The sequence below is a fragment of the Bombina bombina genome, chromosome 2 (assembly GCF_027579735.1).
Source record: "Bombina bombina isolate aBomBom1 chromosome 2, aBomBom1.pri, whole genome shotgun sequence".
In the NCBI taxonomy this organism is placed as follows: domain Eukaryota; kingdom Metazoa; phylum Chordata; class Amphibia; order Anura; family Bombinatoridae; genus Bombina; species Bombina bombina.
This window is the reverse complement of record NC_069500.1, coordinates 1138330485-1138353194: the sequence shown is the minus strand read 5'-3', so window position 1 is coordinate 1138353194 and position 22710 is coordinate 1138330485. Positions and strand designations below refer to the sequence as shown.

General features: G+C 35.0%; 1 protein-coding gene across 1 annotated transcript in view; it reads right to left on the bottom strand.

The window, feature by feature from the left end:
- The window catches only part of TLL1 (tolloid like 1), a 232198-nt gene that overhangs the window by 48404 nt on the left and 161084 nt on the right, over window positions 1-22710 (bottom strand). Inside the window, exons 11-15 of the mRNA XM_053703804.1 lie at window positions 13293-13395; window positions 12254-12370; window positions 9431-9576; window positions 5295-5490; window positions 3250-3375 (exon numbers count right to left, since the gene is read on the bottom strand). Of these exons, the coding sequence (XP_053559779.1) occupies window positions 3250-3375; window positions 5295-5490; window positions 9431-9576; window positions 12254-12370; window positions 13293-13395 (688 nt within the window). The remainder of the gene's footprint in view (window positions 1-3249; window positions 3376-5294; window positions 5491-9430; window positions 9577-12253; window positions 12371-13292; window positions 13396-22710) is intronic.

Here is a 22710-nt window from a genome sequence, read left to right as displayed (position 1 = left end):
TCGATTCGTATGAGATTCTGCTAAATGTAAAGACTGAGCAAGTACCAAGATATCGTCCAAATAAGGAAATACAACAATACCCTGTTCTCTGATTACAGACAGAAGGGCACCGAGAACCTTTGTAAAAATTCTTGGAGCTGTTGCTAGACCAAACGGTAGAGCCACAAACTGGTAATGCTTGTCTAGGAAAGAGAATCTCAGAAACTGAAAGTGATCTGGATGAATCGGAATATGTAGATATGCATCCTGTAAATCTATTGTAGACATATAATGCCCTTGCTGAACAAAAGGCAGGATAGTCCTTATAGTTACCATTTTGAATGTTGGTATCCTTACATAACGATTCAATATCTTTAGATCCAGAACTGGTCTGAAGGAATTCTCCTTCTTTGGTACAATGAAGAGATTTGAATAAAACCCCAGCCCCCGTTCCAGAACTGGAACTGGCATAATTACTCCAGCCAACTCTAGATCTGAAACACATTTCAGAAATGCTTGAGCCTTCGCTGGATTTACTGGGACACGGGAAAGAAAAAATCTCTTTGCAGGAGGTCTTATTTTGAAGCCAATTCTGTACCCTTCTGAAACAATGTTCTGAATCCAAAGATTGTGAACAGATTTGATCCAAATTTATTTGAAAAAACGTAATCTGCCCCCTACCAGCTGAGCTGGAATGAGGGCCGCACCTTCATGTGGACTTAGAAGCTGGCTTTGATTTTCTAGAAGGCTTGGATTTATTCCAGACTGGAGATGGTTTCCAAACTGATACCGCTCCTGAGAATGAAGGATCAGGTTTCTGTTCCTTGTTGTGACGAAAGGAACGAAAACGATTATTAGACCTGAATTTACCTTTAGATTTTTTATCCTGTGGTAAAAAAGTTCCTTTCCCTCCAGTAACAGTTGAAATAATAGAATCCAACTGAGAACCAAATAATTTATTACCCTGGAAAGAAAGGGAAAGCAGAGTAGACTTAGAAGACATATCAGCATTCCAAGTTTTAAGCCATAAAGCTCTTCTAGCTAAAATAGCTAGAGACATATACCTGACATCAACCCTAATGATATCAAAGATGGCATCACAAATAAAATTATTAGCATGTTGAAGAAGAAGAATAATGCTATGAGAATTATGATCTGTTACTTGTTGCGCTAAAGCTTCCAACCAAAAAGTTGAAGCTGCAGAAGCATCCGCCAAAGATATAGCAGGTCTAAGAAGATTACCTGAACACAAATAGGCTTTTCTTAGAAAGGATTCAATTTTCCTATCTAAAGGATCCTTAAAGGAAGTACCATCTGCCGTAGGAATCGTAGTACGCTTAGCAAGAGTAGAGACAGCCCCATCAACCTTAGGGATTTTGTCCCAAAACTCTAATCTGTCAGATGGCACAGGATATAATTGCTTAAAACGTTTAGAGGGAGTGAATGAATTACCCAAATTATTCCATTCCCTGGAAATTACTTCAGAAATAGCACTAGGAACAGGAAAAACTTCTGGAATAACTACAGGAGATTTAAAAACCTTATCTAAACGTTTAGATTTAGTATCAAGAGGACCAGAATCCTCAATTTCTAAAGCAATTAGAACTTCTTTAAGTAAAGAACGAATAAATTCCATTTTAAATAAGATTTATCAGCATCAACCTTTGAGACAGAATCATCTGAACCAGAAGAACCATTATCAGAATCAGAATGATGATGTTCATTTAAAAATTCATCTGAACAATGAGAAGTTTTAAAAGATTTTTTATGTTTACTAGAAGGAGGAATAACAGACAAAGCCTTCTTAATGGATTCAGAAACAAAATCTCTTATGTTATCAGGAACACTCTGAGTATTAGATGTTGACGGAACAGCAACAGGTAATGGAACTTTACTAAAGGAAATTTTATCTGCATTAACAAGTTTGTCATGACATTCAATACAAACAACTGGAGGAACAGATACCAAAAGTTTACAGCAGATACACTTAGCTTTGGTAGCTCCAGCACAAGGCAGCGATTTTCCTGAAGTATCTTCTGACTCAGTTGCAACGTGGGACATCTTGCAATATGTAATAGAAAAAACAACATATAAAGCAAAATAGATCAAATTCCTTAAATGACAGTTTCAGGAATGGGAAAAATGCCAGTGAACAAGCTTCTAGCAACCAGAAGCAATAAATAATGAGACTTAAATAATGTGGAGACAAAAGTGACGCCCATATTTTTTTAGCACCAAATAAGACGCCCACATTATTTGGCGCCTAAATGCTTTTGGCGCCAAAAATGACGCCACATCCGGAACGCCGACACTTTTGACGCAAAAAAAGTCAAAAAAATGACGCAACTTCCAGCGACAAGTATGACGCCGGAAACAGAAAAAAATTTTGCGCCAAAAAAGTCTGCGCCAAGAATGACACAATAAAATGAAGCATTTTCAGCCCCCGCGAGCCTAACAGCCCACAGGGAAAAGTCAAATTTTTAAGGTAAGAAAAAATGATTGATTCAAATGCATTATCCCAAATAAGAAACTGACTGTCTGAAAATAAGGAATGTTGAACATCCTGAGTCAAGGCAAATAAATGTTTGAATACATATATTTAGAACTTTATTAAAAAAGTGCCCAACCATAGCTTAGAGTGTCACAGAAAATAAGACTTACTTACCCCAGGACACTCATCTACATGTTGTAGAAAGCCAAACCAGTACTGAAACGAAAATCAGCAGAGGTAATGGTATATATATAAGAGTATATCGTCAATCTGAAAAGGGAGGTAAGAGATGAATCTCTACGACCGATAACAGAGAACCTATGAAATAGACCCCATAGAAGGAGATCATTGCATTCAAATAGGCAATACTCTCCTCACATCCCTCTGACATTCACTGCACGCTGAGAGGAAAACCGGGCTCCAACCTGCTGCGGAGCGCATATCAACGTAGAATCTAGCACAAACTTACTTCACCACCTCCATAGGAGGCAAAGTTTGTAAAACTGATTTGTGGGTGTGGTGAGGGGTGTATTTGTAGGCATTTTGAGGTTTGGGAAACTTTGCCCCTCCTGGTAGGAATGTATATCCCATACGTCACTAGCTCATGGACTCTTGCTAATTACATGAAAGAAAAGGACTATACAGAGGGCAGAGTCCAAACGTTTCTAACTAATCAAAGAAGATCTTATACTATGAACCCACAACTCCTGCATAGTGTTCTTCAAGATTGTTGAGCAATTTGAAAACAGAAGTCATAATGTTTTGTCAACATATTTTACCTTCACAGCTTTTTTTGTCAGGTCCAAGTTCATAGCCAGGATCACAGGCACACTTATAACTTCCTAGTGTATTAATGCAGCGCTGTTCACACCCTCCATTGTCTGGTTTGGCACATTCATCTTCCTCTGTGGAAGTATAAATACATTACATTACAAACTGCCAAACCAATTTCAACTAAAAAAAAACAAACTACAACAACAACAAAAACAACTGATTTTTGTCAAAGTATATCTTAAAAACATATAACCAAACACATTAACATAGAAGAACCTTTTTAATTCAGCCATGGTGAATATAAGTGTATTTTATCCAAAACGGAATTTTACATTTTCCCCATGTCATATTTGTCAGCAGATTAACAGAATCCCTAAATCCGATTTTTTTTTATCTTCTGTCCATCACAAAACAGAATATTATGACATGTGTGTGCTCTATCAGGGTAAAATATTACATTTAAAGAAACATTCATTTTCTATGTAGATCTTTTGCAATTCCGTATGTAATGTTTTAAAGGGCAAATAAACCGTCACTCTATTATTGATTTGCAAATCTCTTCACAGTGTGCCAACAAAATACTTGACACCACTGGTGAGTATATTTATTAATTAGGACCAGCTGTAAAAGTACATTTACACTGCTATAGAATCAGAGTTTTTTGGTTTGTCTTGGAATCAGGAGGCAGGTACAATATTTACAAAAAAGCAAGCAAAATAAGTAATTAATGTACATTGCAAAGCTGTTTCAGTTTTATTAATTGCATTAGATAATGTACGCGAAACTGAATTTTCTGTTTAGTGTCTCTTTAAAGGGACAGTCAACACTATAATTGTTATTGTTTAAAAAGATAGATAACACCTTTACTACCCATCTCCCAGCTTTGCACAACCAACATTGTTATATTAATATACTTTATAGCATTGAAACCTCTAAATGTCTGCCTGTTTCTAAGCCAATAAAGACAGCCTCAGCACATGCTTTTTTTAGTTAGTTTTTCACAACAGGGGAGTGCTAGTTCATGTGAGCCATATAGATAACTTTGTAATCACGCCCATGGCTTGTGGCAGACACTGCACTATTTGGCTAAATGCAAGTCAATTATAATAACTAAAAAGTCATGTGATCAGGTGGGTGTCAGAAGATGCTTAGATACAATGTAATCACAGAGGTAAAAAGTATATTAATATAACTGTGTTGGCTATGGAAAACTGGAAAATGGGTAATAGGGGTTATCTATCTATTAAAACAATAAAACTTCTGGTGTAGACTGTCCCTTTCTATAAAAATGACTAACTATATTTAAGTGGCAGAATATTTAATTTTTAAATTTGTTTATCAAACACTTAAATAAAATAAGTTTTATGAAAAATAAAATTTCAAGTCAAATTAGGAAACATTTGTATGATTAGCACCTCAAAGAAATGTTTTGAGAGCTTTAATTGTAAAACAAATGCAAAGTTATAGGGCAGATTAATTAAAGAGACAGTAAACATCTTATCATTGAATATTTGCATTCATTCTTCTGATTGTTTAAGGTGAGTCATGTCAAACTTGCAATCCAGTTGCTACTAAGATAGTAAACTCTCTAGGACTCTCCTGTCCCTGTCTACATTTTCTGTCTTGCTTTTAAAGGGACACTCAAGTTAAATAAAATTTTCATGATTCAGATACAGCATGTAATTTTAAACAACTTTCCAATTTACTTCCATTAAAAAAAAATGTGCACAGTCTTTTATATTTACAATTTTTGAGTCACCAGATCCTACTGAGCATGTGCAAGAATTCACAGACTATACGTATATGCATTTGTGATTGGCTGATTGCCATCACATGGTACAAGGGGAGTGGAAATATACATAACTTTGAAATTTGTTATAAAAAAAATCTACTACTCATTTGAAGTTCAGACTAAGTGCTATTGCATTGTCTTGTTATATTGCATTTGTTGATTATGCAAATCTAATGTGCTGACTGGTCCTTTAATTATTGAACCCCTGTGTAGTGCTACAGAATCTGTTGGATAATACAAATAATAATAATAATTTACCTTTTAAAAAGTTAGCAGCAAACCCTGCTTTGTTTACTGTTCCATCAGAAACAAATTTCATCCAAAGGGTGTTTGAGGTAGATCTGATGTCATCTGGCTTGTCATAACCACAAAAATGACCAATCAAAGGACTGTTTTCACTACCGCCATCTCTTACTTCAAGATAGTCATAAGCACAGTTGTCATGGCGTTCTATCTGCAAGAATTAGAAAAAGAGACATCAATAAAAGTGAGATGTGCATCATATGTAATTACAGAATATAATCTTACAGAAACACTCAAAAATAGAAACACATCCCCATTCAGAATGCATGAAAAGGTATTTATATAACTTCTATAATGCACATGGTAAACAGCTAAGCACAAGGTATTACTTTATAAATTCTGAAATCAAACATTTTATTCTTGCACACTAACCATCAATCCACCTTCCTAAAAAACACCAACGTATCATTCTACACAAATTAGTTATTGAGGCTTAGAAAAGAAAATATATTTCTTAGTACTTTGCCCCATGGTGCAGCGTATGTAGGAAATGACTAGATAAAAAATATCTAACCATAGGATATGAGATACATTTAAAAATTATACAAAGTAGCAAAACAAAGACAAGGCTTTCATTTTAACAAATAATATGCATATACTCTTGAAGTGAAGGTTAACTTTGATGAATGAAAGCCCAGTTTTTAAAAATACTACTATTAAAAACAGGGGCACTTTCATTCATCAAAGTTTTGAAAGCAGCTGTTTTGATTAAAAACGTAACTTTTTTTTTTTTTTTTTACAGCCAGAGCAGCTTCCCCTACCAGAGATCCTCTCTTCACATGTCATCAATGACTAATCCGGCTTCCTCCAATCCTTGCATGGCCTCAGACAATGACTCCCCTGGGGGGAAAGCCGTGATTGGAGGAAGCTGGATTAGTCATTGCTGATGTGTGAAGAGAGGATCTCCAGGTGGGGGAAGCTACTCTGGCTGTGAAAAAAACAAATAGCACAAAACTGAACTGATCCAGTAACATATATTTAAAAAGAGATTGATTGATTCTTTCAAATAAATGTTGTCTTTGGGCTTCCACCATGGCTGTATTACATATGCTTATAGATCTATCAGGTGATTGCTTTTGAAATGGATTTATCCTGATATCAACCAATTTTACCAACAGTTTATACTTTGTTTAATTTCCCTTTATTGTTCTCATTAAAAACATCTCTCTTTATGCAGCAATAAACCATGGAGAACATTAGACTTTGCACCAATGCACATCTTTATAGTAATTACTTAGACTGTATAAGGGCAGTGTCTTATATCTTCTGTTCATTATGTTTTGTTCATGAACTCTTAATCTTTAAATGCACATAACAAAATTGCTCCAGAGTCTAACGGAAGATATACACATACTAAGCAGTCTTAGTTTTTCCCCGTATACACCTCTAGCAAGTGTGAGCCTTTTGTTTCACAGCGCAGCTCTCTGCCTCCTACTGATTATATGCTGACACAGTCAGTTCTCGACTATGTAGTAATTCTCTTCCTTTTGTATAAAAACCATTTCATTTACTCTTTGCTGCAAGTCTGTGCTGCTAGACAGTATTCATCCCTTTGTATGATGGAGACAACAGAGTGCTCATTCATAAAGCTGTGTAGATTTTTTTCAACTATTGCAAACATTTGTAATGAATTTCCTAGAGGAAACAGAACAATGCAGCTGTTAACCAGTGATGGGCAAGAAAGCATATGAATAAGCACAAAACAAACTGTGGTGAATAACGATGCTCTCTCAGTACATCAATCTCAAAAAATATAAGTATTTCCTGCTGGTTCTTATAAGTAGATCCTGACTTTAAAAAATCTAGCCAATTTCCCATATGTATTATTCATATATGTATATACATTTGTATATATATTGGCTAGGAATAAATAAAATAAATACATTTATTATTAAATATATGCATTTATACGGGTGTTTGCTCCTAAAAATTTATACCACATCCCTTAGTCTATCTGCCTTTGTCTTTCTAGCTCTTTAAAACTTGTTGTCCATCCCAGATGGAAAAAACAAACAAAGCCAGAAATCAATATCCATTAATTCTGTATAATGCTTAACACCATCAATAACACACTGCTGGCATTATGTTATATCATATAACTGCAGAGGGTACTGCTCTAGGAATACAAAGTAACCCTGTCCACCATCTTTAAACATTACTGAGAATGAGCATTGAAGCAGGTGGGATGAAACTACAGGCTGGCACAGAGAGTAAATGGGAGCTTTTAGATGAAATCCTATACTGATAGGCAAACACTATTGTACCATGCAAAAACAGGAGTATTTGTTGCTAAATAAATTATTTTTGGCTTGGCATACATCCATGTATGTAGATGTTTGCATTTACAGAGAGAGCGTGGAAGCCTAGATAATGGATCATCTGTAGAATTCTTCCACATCATGTGGTATCGATCATAATCTTTCTGATATTTACGTCCGATAGATACCAAGTTGTCAAATTCAGCCAATAATGTCAACATGCTTTTTGATTAATCACAAAGACAAATGACTACTGTTAATAAAAGGCCATTGCCACAAACCTCACACAAATGTGTTTTTGTTAAATTCATGTTAACAGGATAAACATTTGATATCCAAGTGAAAATGACAAATACAGAAGCTATTTGTCAGCTTTAGAGTTGTTTGGATTGTTGTTGTTTTTTTTGTAAATTTTATCATGTTAATAATAATAGTTCAAATGTTTAAAATGAACCTCTTATCTTCCAAAGCCATTGTGATACTTGTTAAACATTTTAATACCATTTTTATGTGGGTATGATTGGTATACTGTGCATGTTTGTCCAATAGATATATTGTTATTGCTATTACAGTAAAAAAGAAAATTCTTCAATCATTGATTGAGAACAAAGAGTTTGTAAGATTTTCATCTTCATCTGAAAAACAGTGCAGGAAATTATTTTATTGTAGAATAAAGTAGCCACAACGTATAATCTTCTATAAAGAGATTTTTACAACTCCAAAACTATGGGCTAGATTATGAGTGGACTGCTAACTGTTGTGCACAAGTAATAAGGGGTATATCGTGGCACAGACTATACAAGAAAAATGAAGAAAGGCTTAGTGAATCTATACCAAAAATGTATATGTTTGTATTGCCAATGTGAAAACTATTCCAAAAAAATCGTGCAAATGTTTTGACATGGCCAGATTGACATTTTATTAAGTGTCTTTAGCTGTCAAATTTTAAAACATATATACAACTTACAAACTGAACTAACAAACTATTACAATTGTTTCTTTTAAATAAATTTCATATTCCTTCCTCTGTCTTAATCCAGGGAACAGATGAGCAGAAGCGAGAACATATATGTTGTCAATGAATGAATGGGACCCAGCCAATGTCAACCAAAATTAGATCTGACTCTTTCCTCAGAAAAGTTATTGTTATTTTTTTGCCAGAAGATTAAATTGTTAAATGGAATAAATTATGCAAGTGTCCTTGGGTCAATATACTTTGTTTCTTTGTTAAAGGGACATTCAAGTCAAAATTAAACTATCATGATTCAGATACAGCATACAATTTTAAACAACTTTTCAATTTACTTTCATGTGCACATTATTTTTATATTTACACTTTTGAGTCACCAGTTCCCACTGAGCATGTGTAAGAATTCACAGAATATATCAGACATTTGTTGATTATGCAAATCTTCTGTATTTACTAGCCTTTTAAGAGTGCAACTGTGATATTGTCATTATTAAAAAATAAATAAACGTTTACGCTGAAGTAATAAGTGTTGTTCCTAGGTATACCATATGTGATTGTAGTATTTAAGGTAAGCACATTTTTTTATCAGTTCAAATTAAATGTACTTAAAATAAATATTAAAAAAAAATTGTATAGAGGTGAAAGATATGTGTTATGACTTTTTTTCATTCTTAAAATTAATTTAAATAAAATGTAATCGGGTTAGCCCTGCTTAAAATGATGTACTTGGAATAGTTTTAAAATATTAAAAAATAATTACTTAATTGTGATTGAGTATCAAATTTGTTTACATCAGTCTGGGTGCAAATGTCAAGCAAATAATGCCAATGGTATAAAAGATGCATAAGATCTGCTAGACTTACCTCAAAAGCCTGGAATGTTAATCCAACATTATAGTTTTCTGCAACTGTGATTTTCCATACACATTCCTTTAATGGTCGATAATCATCTGGATAATTAGGTGACTGGATTTGACCAACATCTTTATGGATTTCACCTCCACAAATTGCTAACAGAAAGAAAAAATTAAGTTGGATATTTTTTAAAATTTATCAAGAACTATAAGAATGTCATAACACAATCCAAAGTCATAAGAATGAAACAAGTTATGCATTGGTATTCTGTCCAGCATGCGGCTGTTTGGGTATTTTCCACACTAATCTGTTGCAGCAGTAGAGCCTAACCCAGCATTGAAAGATATGAAATTATATAAAGATAAAACAGTATCCTACTTCACTCACAGCTTCATGGGTAATAATGATGAACAAATAGGTACTTAGAGCACATAATCGCCTGTAATCAGGACAACATTACAAGTTTTTCATACCATAAACATAACATATTGGTTCTAATGTGAACCTTTTTCAAATGGATCAAATATTATATATGTACAACATCCACATAGTGTGTTAAATACATAGTGTGCTTTTCACTGTACTAGCTGCTCAAGTGACACAAAAAATCATCAAACACTATTGTTACATATACATGTGAGCCATAGTTGCTAAATACTATTATTTAACTAATAGACACCACTTTAATGTTAATGCATATTGATGGTCACATTAGCAATAACACTTTTTAACTATGGTGGTATATTAAACCAATATGAGGTATCATCTTAACGTGTGATAATATGTAAGTATCTATTTAGGGATATTTCAAATTACAAATAATATTTTGTACACAATGATGACCCCAAATGACCACATTTATATATTCTTACATTAGAATCTGCTATTAATTAACAAAGTGCTTCTCACAGACGGGAGAATCATTGCTAAATACCACAAACCAAACTATAGTCTCTAAGTACTAAGCAGCGAAAGCTGCTCTGGAGCCCTTGTGTAGGTTTGCATATGCGAGACTGCTTCTCTCAATGTAAGAAGCAGCGGTCATTAGATCGCTGTTTCTTACACTCTACGCCACCTCTGAGGTGGCGAGGGGAAATCACAGAGAGCTTGCTGGCTCTATGTGATTGACAGTTCCTTCTCTCACGCGATTAGTCACCCGAGAGAAGGGGCGGGCTTTACACGCTCACTTGAGCATGTAATGATACATATGGGCAGCGGATCATGTTTTTCCACTGCCCGTATGTAGGAGAGGCGAGCAGACAACTTCTCGAGTTGAGAAGCTTGTCCGCTCGCTGCTTAGTACATGGGGGGCCTATATATTTCTTCTTTAGGTTATAAGGTTATTAAAAAAATATCACCTTTATTATTCTTAGTAATAAAAATTATGCACAAATGGGCTATCTTTAGTTATATGTTTATATGGTCACGTTTATTGCAAATCAGGGCTTGACAAATCCTAGGAGCCAGGGAGCCATAGTGCCTAAAAATGTGTGCCTGCCTCAGAATTTTTGTTATAAGATTATTCTACATATAAACAAAATCTTTTCAGGATTTAAAAAAAAAAAAATAACATGTAGCTGACATCTCAATTTTCTGGCTGTCTTATTGACTGGCTGCATTTTTTATAAAGCCAGGTACAAAAGACATTAAATGAAAATAACCCTTGTCAGTCATCTAGTAGAAGCAATTTTAGGATAAAACAGATCCCTTTTTATTTGAGAATTGTTATATCTAGGTGTTTGATTCACTGATGCTGCACAACACCACTTATTTGCACATCTCTGACCCTGTTACCAGAAACAGTTGCAATTCAGTATCTTGAGCTAGCAATGAGATAATAAGACAAGAGCTAAATGGAAAGGAAAACATAGGTTGTAGCTAAAAAGAGCATAAAAAGGACAAGGAGAAAATAGAAAAGGAGTGGGAAGGGGGATTTAAACATCCATCACAAGAAAAGGCTATATAGAAATAAAATAAAAACTAATAGCTTTAGATCCATCAATACCAACTGACAGTCACAAAATTTGTTGCACAACTGTCAAGATGTCCCCTATGTCTTCTTTGCCTTTGTCACCCTCTATGTTACTTATCCCATTGTAACCATTATCTGTTCTCAGTCTCTGCAAGTTTCTCTTTTCCTCATTATCCTTATAATTCGATACATAGACAGACAGGAGAGTATACCTAAGTGAATTACTTGTGTGGGTATGGGTACATAAAAACTGCAAGTGTATGGGCTATTATATGGACAGCACTGCACTATTTCCTTAAGGAATGTACAAGTAAAGGGCTTATTTATCTTAGTAAAACGATGCCACATTTCCTTAATATTATTGGCTTTATATGCCCGTCTGCAGCTCTCTCTCTAACCTTTTTCTAATTTTAATTCCACTGTTAAGATGTGTTTCCTTCATGTTTGAATATGTAACGTATATTTCCAGTGTTGAATATGATTCATCAGTCTTATTAAAGATATATAAATAATAAAAAAATGACCTAAACTCATCTCCAGAACAGCTTTGGTAGCCCGTAAGTGAATAAGTAGTCTATGATATTACAATTCCATGAAAAATTAATTAATCTTCAGGAGTACTAAGTAACCAATAAATTACATTTTCAACATGGTTTCATCTTAGGCAGATTCTAGCAAAAATCCTAGTGCAGAATGCGGAGTTATTAAATTCTGAGGGAAATCAAATTCATAATTCTGCAGTTACTCTCATTTTATAATTATAAGTGACAACATTATAAACACCATTTAAACATACAGTGAGGTTACAAATTCTACATTTTAAGCATTGAAATGTAAATGAATCGTGTATATGGTCTTACCTTCATACACTGCAGCAAATCCTTTTCCCACCCAGTTGCTACTACTACGGAACTCTATCCACATTCGGCTATCTGTTGTTGTAAGGACTTCTGGAAGCTTATCTCCACAGAATCGGCCTGCAAACATAAAAGATATCATTTAAAGGGACACTCAAGTCACAATAAACTTTTATGATTCAGATAGAGACCGTTTTAAGACTCTTTCCAATTTACTTCCATTATCAAATTATGCACAGTCTTTTTATTAACACACTTCCTGGGGAACGAGTTCAACTGAGCATGTGCACAAGCTCACAGGGTATACATATACTAGTCTGTGATTGACTGATGTCTGTCACATGATACAGAGGGGCGGAAAATGGGAGAAAAAATAAATTTGTCAGAAAAAAAATCTACTGTTTATTTGAAATTCAGAGCAGGTGTTAAATCATTGTCTTTTTATCATGCACTTGTTAATTATGAAATTCTACTGCATTGCGTGGTCCTTTAAGTCAAAATCTTACAAGGAACACACAAAAAGCTATGTAATTATCAGTACACGCACCTGTTTGTTTAATACTACAAAATAAATTAGCACAAAACTCGAACGTCTTGCATTTAAATGTTACTAAAAACAAAAGGTGCATTATTCAAATAAATAAACTTTACAGAGCTAGCAGGTATGAACAATAAAAACAACGTCAGTCTTCTCTATAATTATTAGTTGTTTTTTTTATCTGTTTGAGGGCTCTTATTTAAGACAATAACAATGTATATAATCCATGCTAATAGTTGTTTCAGTTCCTGCCATAAAACAAAAAGAAATGTGTTAAATTGAAATAAATTTTATGCTATGAGAATTGTATATTTATTTCCCATAAGAAGCAAATTTCACAGTCACAATCAATCAACGGTTCTCATTGTAAGCTTCAATATAAATAGAAAACTGAAATGGTGAACTATTTAGAATTCATAGAACACCCTGTCATTTTTCTTCTAAAAAATATGCCAGCGATGCTAGAAAGATGGGAAATAATTATATTAATGCAACACTTCATACCTAGTAAAGGAGATTTCCTCCAATAGCCGTCTCTGACTTCAATATAGTCATACCAGCACAGACTGCTCTTGTAAAGGTCCATAGTTGTAAAATTTAAAACAATCTGCAAATGAAACCAGAATGAAAGAATACAAGTCACGTCAGTCATAACATACATTTATAATTCACACTGAAGCTAAACAATGCTGAAGCAGTAACTAGTTATTACAGGGCTTGACAAATTGAAGAGTCTGCAATACATTTTCAGGAGCTAGACACATTCGGCTAGATTACGAGTTGTGCGTTAGAGGTCCTAACGCTGCTTTTTTATGCCCGATGGTATTACAAGTCTTGAAGGTTTAGGTGTACCGCACACTTCTTTGGCCTTACCGCAAAACGACTTACGTAAACTTCGTAAAGTCTTTTTTCTATGGGACTTCCATAGCGCTGATATTACGAGTCTGTCCTGGGAAGCCAAAAAGTGAGCGGTACACCCTACCCTGTCAAGATCCCTAACACATTTAAAAGTCAGTAGTTATGAGTTTTATGGTACAAAGCTGTAGCATAAAACTCATAACTTAAGTGCTAAAAAGTACACTAACACCCATAAACTACCTATTAACCCCTAAACCGAGGCCCTCCCGCATCGCAAATACTATAATAAATTTATTAACTCCTAATCTGCCGCTCCAGATACCGCCGCCACCTACATTATATTAAAGAAACCCCTAATCTGCTGCCCCCAACATCGCTGACACCTACATTATATTTATTAACCCCTAATCTGCTGCCCCCAATGTCGCCACAACCTACCCACACTTTTTAACCCCTAATCTGCCACCCCCGTCACCGCCACTATAATAAACATATTAACCCCTAAACTGCCGCACTCCCGCCTCGCAAACATTAGTTAAATATTATTAACCCCTAATCTGCCATCCCTAACGTCGCCGCTACTATATTAAAGTTATTAAACCCTAAATCTAAGTCTAACCCTAAACCTAACGCCCACTAACTTAAATATAATTTAAATAAATCTAAATATATATTCCTATCATTAACTAAATTATTCCTATTTAAAACTAAATGCTTACCTATAAAATAAACCCTAAGCTAGCTACAATATAACCAATGGTTACATTGTAGCTATTTTAGGGTTTATTTTTATTTTACAGGCAAGTTTGTATTTATTTTAACTAGGTAGAATAGTTATTAAATAGTTATTAACTATTTAATAACTACCTAGCTAAAATAAATACAAAAGTACCTGTAAAATAAAACCTAACCTAAGTTACAATAACACCTAACACTACACTATAATTAAATAAATTAAATAAATTAAATATAATCGCATAAATTAAATTAAATTAGCTAAAGTACAAAAAAAAATACAGAAAATAAAAAACAAATTACAGATATTTAAACTAATTACACCTAATCTAATAGTCCTATTAAAATAAAAAAGCACCCCCCCCCAATAAAAAAAGCCTAGCCTAAACTACCAATAGCCCTTAAAGGGGCCTTTTGCGGGGCATTGCCCCAAAGTAATCAGCTCTTTTACCTGTACAAAAAAAAAATACAAACAACCCCCCCCCAATAGTAAAACCCACCACCCACACAACCAACTCACCAAATAAAATACTATCTAAAAAAAACTAAGCTCTCCATTGCCCTGAAAAGGGCAGTTGGATGGGCATTGCCCTTAAAAGGGCAGTTAGCTCTTTTCAGGCCCAAAGTCCCTAACCTAAAAATAAAACCCACCCAATAGACCCTTAAAAAAAAAAAAAAACTAACACTAACCCCCTGAAGATCGACTTACCGGGAGAAGTCTTCATCCAAGCAGGGTGAAGTGGTCCTCCAGATGGGCAGAAGTCTTCATCCAGATGGCATCTTCTATCTTCATCCATCCGGCGTGGAGCGGGTCCATCTTCAAGACATCCGACGCGGAGCATCCTCTTCATCCGACAACTAAAGCTGAATGAAGGTACCTTTAAGTGACATAATCCAAGATAGCGTCCCTTATATTCCGATTTGCTGATAGAATTCTATTAGCCAATCGGAATTAAGGTAGAAAAAAATCCTATTGGCTGATGCAATCAACAAATAGGATTGAAGTTCAATCGTATTGGCTGATCCAATCAGCCAATAGGATTGAGTTTGCATTCTATTGGCTGATTGGAATAGCCAATAGAATGCAAGCTCAATCCTATTGGCTGATTGGATCAGCTTCAATCCTATTGGCTGATTGATTCTACCCTAATTCCGATTGGCTGAATTCTATCAGCCAATTGGAATATAAGGGACGCTATCTTGGATTACATCACTTAAAGGTACCTTCATTCAGCTTTAGTCGTCGGATGAAGAGGATGCTCCGCGTCGGATGTCTTGAAGATGGACCCGCTCCACGCCGGATGGATGAAGATAGAAGATGCCGTCTGGATGAAGACTTCTGCCCGTCTGGAGGACCACTTCGCCCGGCTTGGATGAAGACTTCTCCCGGCTTCGTTGAGGACTTCGGCCCGGCTTGGGTGAAGACTTCTCCCGGTAAGTCGATCTTCAGGGGGTTAGTGTTAGTTTTTTTTAAGGGTGTATTGGGTGGGTTTTATTTTTAGGTTAGGGACTTTGGTCCTGGAAAAGAGCTAATTGCCCTTTTAAGGGCAATGCCCATCCAAATAGTATTTTATTTGGGGGGTTATTTGTGTGGGTGGTGGGTTTTACTGTTGGGGGGGTTGTTTTTTTGTTTGTTTTTTTTTACAGGTAAAAGAGCTGATTACTTTGGGGCAATGCCCCGCAAAAGGCCCTTTTAAGGGCTATTGGTAGTTTAGTTTAGGCTAGGGGTTTTTTTATTTTGGGGGGGCTTTTTTATTTTAATAGGGCTATTAGATTAGGTGTAATTAGTTTAAATATCTGTAATTTGTTTATTATTTTCTGTAATTTAGTGGGTTTTTTTGTTGTACTTTAGCTAATTTAATTTAGGTAATTGTATTTAATTTAGTTAATTTATTTAATTATAGTGTAGTGTTAGGTGTTAGGTGTTATTGTAATTTAGATGAGGTTTTATTTTACAGGTACTTTTGTATTTATTTTAGCTAGGTAGTTATTAAATAGTTAATAACTATTTAATAACTATTCTACCTAGTTAATATAAAAACAAACTTGCCTGTAAAATAAAAATAAACCTTAAGATAGCTACAATGTAACTATTAGTATTTAGTTTTAAATAGAAATAATTTAGTTAATGATAGGAATATTTATTTAAATTATATTTAAGTTAATGGGTGTTAGGTTTAGGGTTAGACTTAGATTTAGGGGTTAATAACTAATATAGTGGCGGCAAATTAGGGGTTCATAATATTTAACTAATGTTTGCAAGGCGGGAGTGCAGTAGTTTAGTGGTTAATATGTTTATTATAGTGGCGGCGACGTTGGGGACGGCAGATTAGGGGTTAATAAATTTAGGTAGGTTGCGGTGACATTGGGGGGGGGCGGCAGGTTAGGGGTTAATAAATATAATGTAGGTGTCGGCGATGTTGGGGGCAGCAGATTAGGGGTTCAAGTATAATGTAGGTGGTGTCGGTGTCCGGAGCGGCAGATTAGGGGTTAATAATATAATGCAGGTGTCAGTGATGTTGGGGGTGGCAGAGTAGGGGTTAATAAGTGTAAGATTAGGGGTGTTTAGACTCGGGGTTCATGTTAGGGTGTTAGGTGTAGACATACATTTTATTTCCCCATAGGAATCAATGGGGCTGCGTTAAGGAGTTTTACGCTGCTTTTTTGCAGGTGTTAGACTTTTTTCAGCCGTTAGCTCGTTAGCACCGCATAGCCTCTAACGCAAAACTCGTAATCTGGGCCATTGTTTTTGTATACAGATATACATAGAACAATCTGAAGCTTTAGAAGTCAAGATGCGGTGGCTCCCTTACTCCGAGGATTTGTCAAGCCCTGACTTATTGCATTATAAAACAAGGTGTTTTCCAATGCATCAGTGTACATCTAACAATGCATTTTTTTTTTTAAAAAATTTAAAAAAATCTTATTTCTGCGCACATTATGTCATAACTAGCAAAGCTTGAAACTAACATATAGTCCCACTATTATAATGTGTGAGTATTGTGTTCACAAATAATATCTGTTAAATCACAACTGGTGAGGTTTGCAAGCAGCCATTTCATATGCTTTATCTGTAAAAGGAACAAAAGCTATAACCATGTTACGATTATCTCTTATTATCAGTGTCAATTAAAAAGTAATTACAAGGTTAATCCTGAGCACATATTAGTCCAGCGACTGACAAATTTATATGAGACTTAGAAGTTACACAGGATGTTAATGTAAACTTATATCATTCATACGACAGAGCCCTCCTTAAACACTTTAAAATATTTTGCTTCATGGCAAAAATTAAATTAAAGCTGTTGAACTGGCTTTAGAAAACTGACAGGAACTGCGTGTTTGTGCAAAAACATGCTGTGCTGAATAGGACATAAGATATCTCCCACAGCCCTGATAGTTGACTAACCACATATTTTTTTTTTTTTATTATTATTATTATTTTTAAAAGATCGATTTTAAATGTAAAAAGAAAAAAATGACTTTACTGCCCCTTTAAGCTCTCTGCTCTAGTGATATTATCTAAGGAGTCTCATCATTACTGTGAGGTCCATCAGAGAATTTTAGAAAGGCAAATTTAATCTTGAGAGCTGTTTATCTCGCTGTGAATGGCTCTGAATGTGAAGGAGACGCATACATTACACAATGACATGCTCATAAAAACCCACAAAGGTTGTGTGTGATTTCTCTCTATTCCGATGAGTTTTCGATCAGCAGGCTCCATATCTCAAATGGTGCTTTAGTTTAGATTAAACTATATCTAACCAAATGTTCCTTTTTCTCATAGTTATCATTAGTGGGACATTACAGTGATATTTTAAATACACTGTTCATTTAAAATATCATTAGAAACATTTCTGAAATATACTTCTGTTTGCAAAAAAAATAAAATAATTAATTAATAAAATTATATATATATATATATATATATATATATATATATATATATATATATATATATATATATATATATATATATATCATTTGTTTTTTACTACGCAGAAGACCCACTCTTGGGTAATGTGCAGAAGTCCATTAGGGTGCACTTAGCTTGTGGCCATATCAGCAGTGGGTCATCTGCAAAAAAAATATTGCAAAAATGCTTCTAAAGGTATTGCAAATGTGCTACTGTGCATGTCAAAGACCAATATATTGTACACCTACAAGCAAACTACACTTTGCTTTTATTGTGTTTAATTGCAAGTACGTGTTTTTAAAGTTACTACTGGTAAACAATATTCATGCATAATACATTTTAGTTTATATTGCTAATCTGCAAAATCAATGACTGTGGGGATCAAAAGTTTAAGAAGACATAATTGATGCAAGACACTGTTAGAAATAATTAGGGAGCATGTGTCAGTCTGCTTAACAAATTATTGGCCACCTAAGCAAATTCTGCTATTGCACTATAGCCTCAATTAATATAACTTGTCATGCATTTCATTAACAGTGACAGTACAATTTCTATAAGTCAATATTTCATATGTCCACTGTATGGGGAACTGAGCAACAGATAAATCATTAGATGTTTAAAGCAAACCTATTTCTTAAACAATTTTAAGATTAGACTGTTGATATGAGTTGGTAAAACAGAGACAGACATCCAGGTATTATTTATTCTCTTAATACATCACACACACAATGTATTAATATTTTGCTGATGTCAACAAACATGGAATTATCAGTAATATCACCAGGAGGTGCCAAATAAATAAATACATATTCCAATGTATTTGTCCAGAACAGACATTGCTGCAGATAATCTGCAGAATTAAAACCAGCATAGATATACATTATGTTTATTTAAATATACAACAGAAGCAGCTAAATGTTTGCAGGTTGCAATGGAAATAATGGTGTGCTCAGGATACTGCTTAACATGGCTACGTTAGAATGTAACATACACTTACACTAGGGTTCAACACATTTATTCAAAATAATAATAGCCAGGACAAAAAAAATCATTTTTTTTTTCTGTGAAGCTTTAAATGTACTGTATATTGTTTGTTAAATAATTATGAGCAAATCCATAGGGTTATAAATAACATGCACAGAAGTGAACTGGTAGCCAGTAATACTAAGCACAATGCTCATCTGCTAATAATATGCATACGATAGTTCTTTCCACCTTTGGATATTAGAAAGCAAAACAATGATTTAACCACTTAGTTGCAGTTAAATAGAAACACAATGTTTCACCCACCTTGGTGTATTTTAGGAAACTTAATGGATGAAATGTTTGTTTGTGTGTGTTAGACATTAGGGGTTAATCAAACACAATGTATGTATATGCATTTCAGGCAGTCAAGGAGATAAATCACTGCACACCATCACTTGTGCATCAATACTGTACCATTTACTGCCAGTTAGCTTTCCTTGCCAACATAGAATTGCTGTATTGGCACTGCACCTGTCATCCAGCACTAACATTGCACCAAAGCACTACTCTACCTACTGTGCTCCAGAGAAATGCTCTTAAAGAGACATGACAACCAAAATATGTCTTTAATGATTCAGATAAAGCATATAATTATAAAAACAACTTTTTAATTTAATTGTATTATCTAATTTGCTTCATTATCTTGGTATCCATTGTTGAAAGAGTAGCAATGCACTACTGGGATCTGGATAAAAACTTTGGGTAAGTCAATGGCAAAAGGCATATGTGTGCAGCTCCCAGTGGTGCATCAGTGCTCCTGAGCCTACCTCTGTATACTTTTCAACAAATGATACAAAAGAGAACAAATAAAATTACATGTTCTATCTGAATCATTAAAGTTTAATTTTGACTTTGTTGTTGCTTTAATGCACTAAACTGCCTCCACTACTGAACTCAGGCTTAAAGGGACAGTCAAGTCCAAAAAAAACTTTCATGATTCAAATAGGACATGCAATTTTAAACTTTGCAATTTACTTTTATCACCAATGTTGCTTTGTTCCTTTGGTATTCTTAGTTGAAAGCTAAAGCTAGGAGGTTCATATACTAATTTCTTAGACCTTGAAGGCCGCCTCTAATCTAAATGCATTTGGATAGTTTTTCACCACTAGAGGGCATTAGTTCGTGTGTTTCATATAGATAACATTGAGCTCATGCACGCAAATTTACCATGGAATTAGCTCTGATTGGCTAAAATGCAAGTCTGTCAAAAGAACTGAAATAAGGGGGCAGTCTGCTGAGGCTTAGATACAAGGTAATTACAAGGTAATTACAGAAGTAAAAACCTGTATAATTATAACTGTTGGTTATCCAAAACTGGGGAATTGGTAATTAAGGGATTATCTATCTTTTAAAACAACAAACATTTTGGTGTTGACTGTCCCTTTAAAAGGGCTAACACTGCAATACATTACAGCATCCAGCAAAAACATCTCTTTACAGGACTCAGATTGTACAGATATGTTATAGTAAAACTGCTGATGGATTTCATAAGCCAAACATACAAAGCACTTTTATAATGGAATGACAACCCCTAAGATGCACTCTCTCTTGTAACACACACACACATCTAGACTATATTAAACCTAATTATTTGGATGCTACAGGAACAATATTATTTTATAGGGTTCTTGATATTTCAGTGATGCAACCTGAATTGGGATCATTAATAGGACTTACGTAATCTGTCTAATGCAAACATAAAATATAATACTTTGTTACAGCACACTGTTTTTTTGTATTACTTACCCTTACTAACTATGGGCCAGATTACAAGTGGCACAGTATTTTGCGCTTGCATTCAAGCATTAAAACCCCTTGTTATTTGTGCTCGGAAATTCGCGCTCATATTACGAGTTGAAAGTAAAAAGATTACGCTCTCGTGCTTCGCAAAGTCGCTAAAACAATCAGACTGAGAAATTGCAAACGCAACATCGCATTCCCCCATAGATTACAATGGAGTCGGAAAAGTTGGAAAAAAAAAACTAACATCCACAAGTCGCACCAACACGATTGAGGTTATTTAAAAGCGCAACATAAGAATATAATATTGCATATTTCATATTCCAATATTCTGCACATAGAAGAATATGTTCTATTTAGCCTTCTTTTTTCTAACACCTGAGACCCCATATCTTTGGGCTCTTATAACTTTTTGTGCAAATTTTTTTTTTTTGTAATCATTTATATTAGGTGGTGTTATTATGGGTGTAACTGTACTTTTAAATGTAATTTTGATGCATTTTGTGACACTTTGTGACTAGCGTAACAGTTAACCAAAGCTCTGAGGTTGCGGTAATCATTCTAGCGTAATCGCATTCTCATGTTCGCATTTACTAACCAACTTGTAATACGAGCAGAATTTAACTTGTGCGCAAAGTTGTGAAAACCCAATATAGCTTGTCACTCGTAATCTAGCCTATGTGTTTACCCAGGGGTGCAGAGGTTGCAATTGCGACTGGGCCCCCAAGGGTGGGGGCCCAGCTAAAAAAAAAAAAAAAAAAAAACATTTTTTACAATAAAAAACGTTGACCTGCCACTGCCTGCACTGATATCATGCGAGTGTGACATGATGCTTCACTAGTGTATCTGACTACAGGGGTTAGTGTCTCTGTTTTACCCATTGGTGTTTATGTGTGTGTGTGTATTTGTGTATGTATGCATGTGACTGTGTGTGTATTTATGCATATATGTGTGTGTGTGTGTATGTTTGTGAAACCAGCAAATTACAGACCTTGTTACTACAGCATGGAGGGTGGCGGGGGGTAAACAGTGTCAGTCTATACAGTACCACTATATACAGTATGGGGGGCTGGACCATGTCACAGACTACTGTGGTCACTTTATAAAGTATTGGGGCAGGTAGGGTCAGGCCAGCCATCTCACTGGCAGATTACAGACTGTGTCACTGACTCACTATATACAGTACTTGTGGGTTAAACAGTGTCACTATATACAGTAATGGGGGGTCAGACCATCTCACAGACTGTGGGCACAGGGTACCTCCTTTTGTATACATGTAATCAAATTCACATTTTTTTTGGGGGGGGGGGGTGAGGGGGGCCTTCTTAGATTCTTGCACCTGGGCCCTGTGGTTTCTAGTTACGCCTCTGTGTTTACCTCTTCAAAATGGTTAAACATATAGTTAAAGTCCAGCTTTGTGGTCAAACCATATTTCAGCTCCGAGAACAGAACACAGTCAGTGAGCAAATCAGAAGTTGCATATAGTCGCCAATCACTAACATGTCCTGCTCAGAGGTAGCAATGTGTTGGGGCTCCTTAGTGTAACTAGCTAGGGACATGGAATTCAAAATTTTAAATTTTCATGATTCAGATAGAGCTTCCAATCTAAAGAAAAACCATCAAATTTACTACTGTAATCAGTTGCCT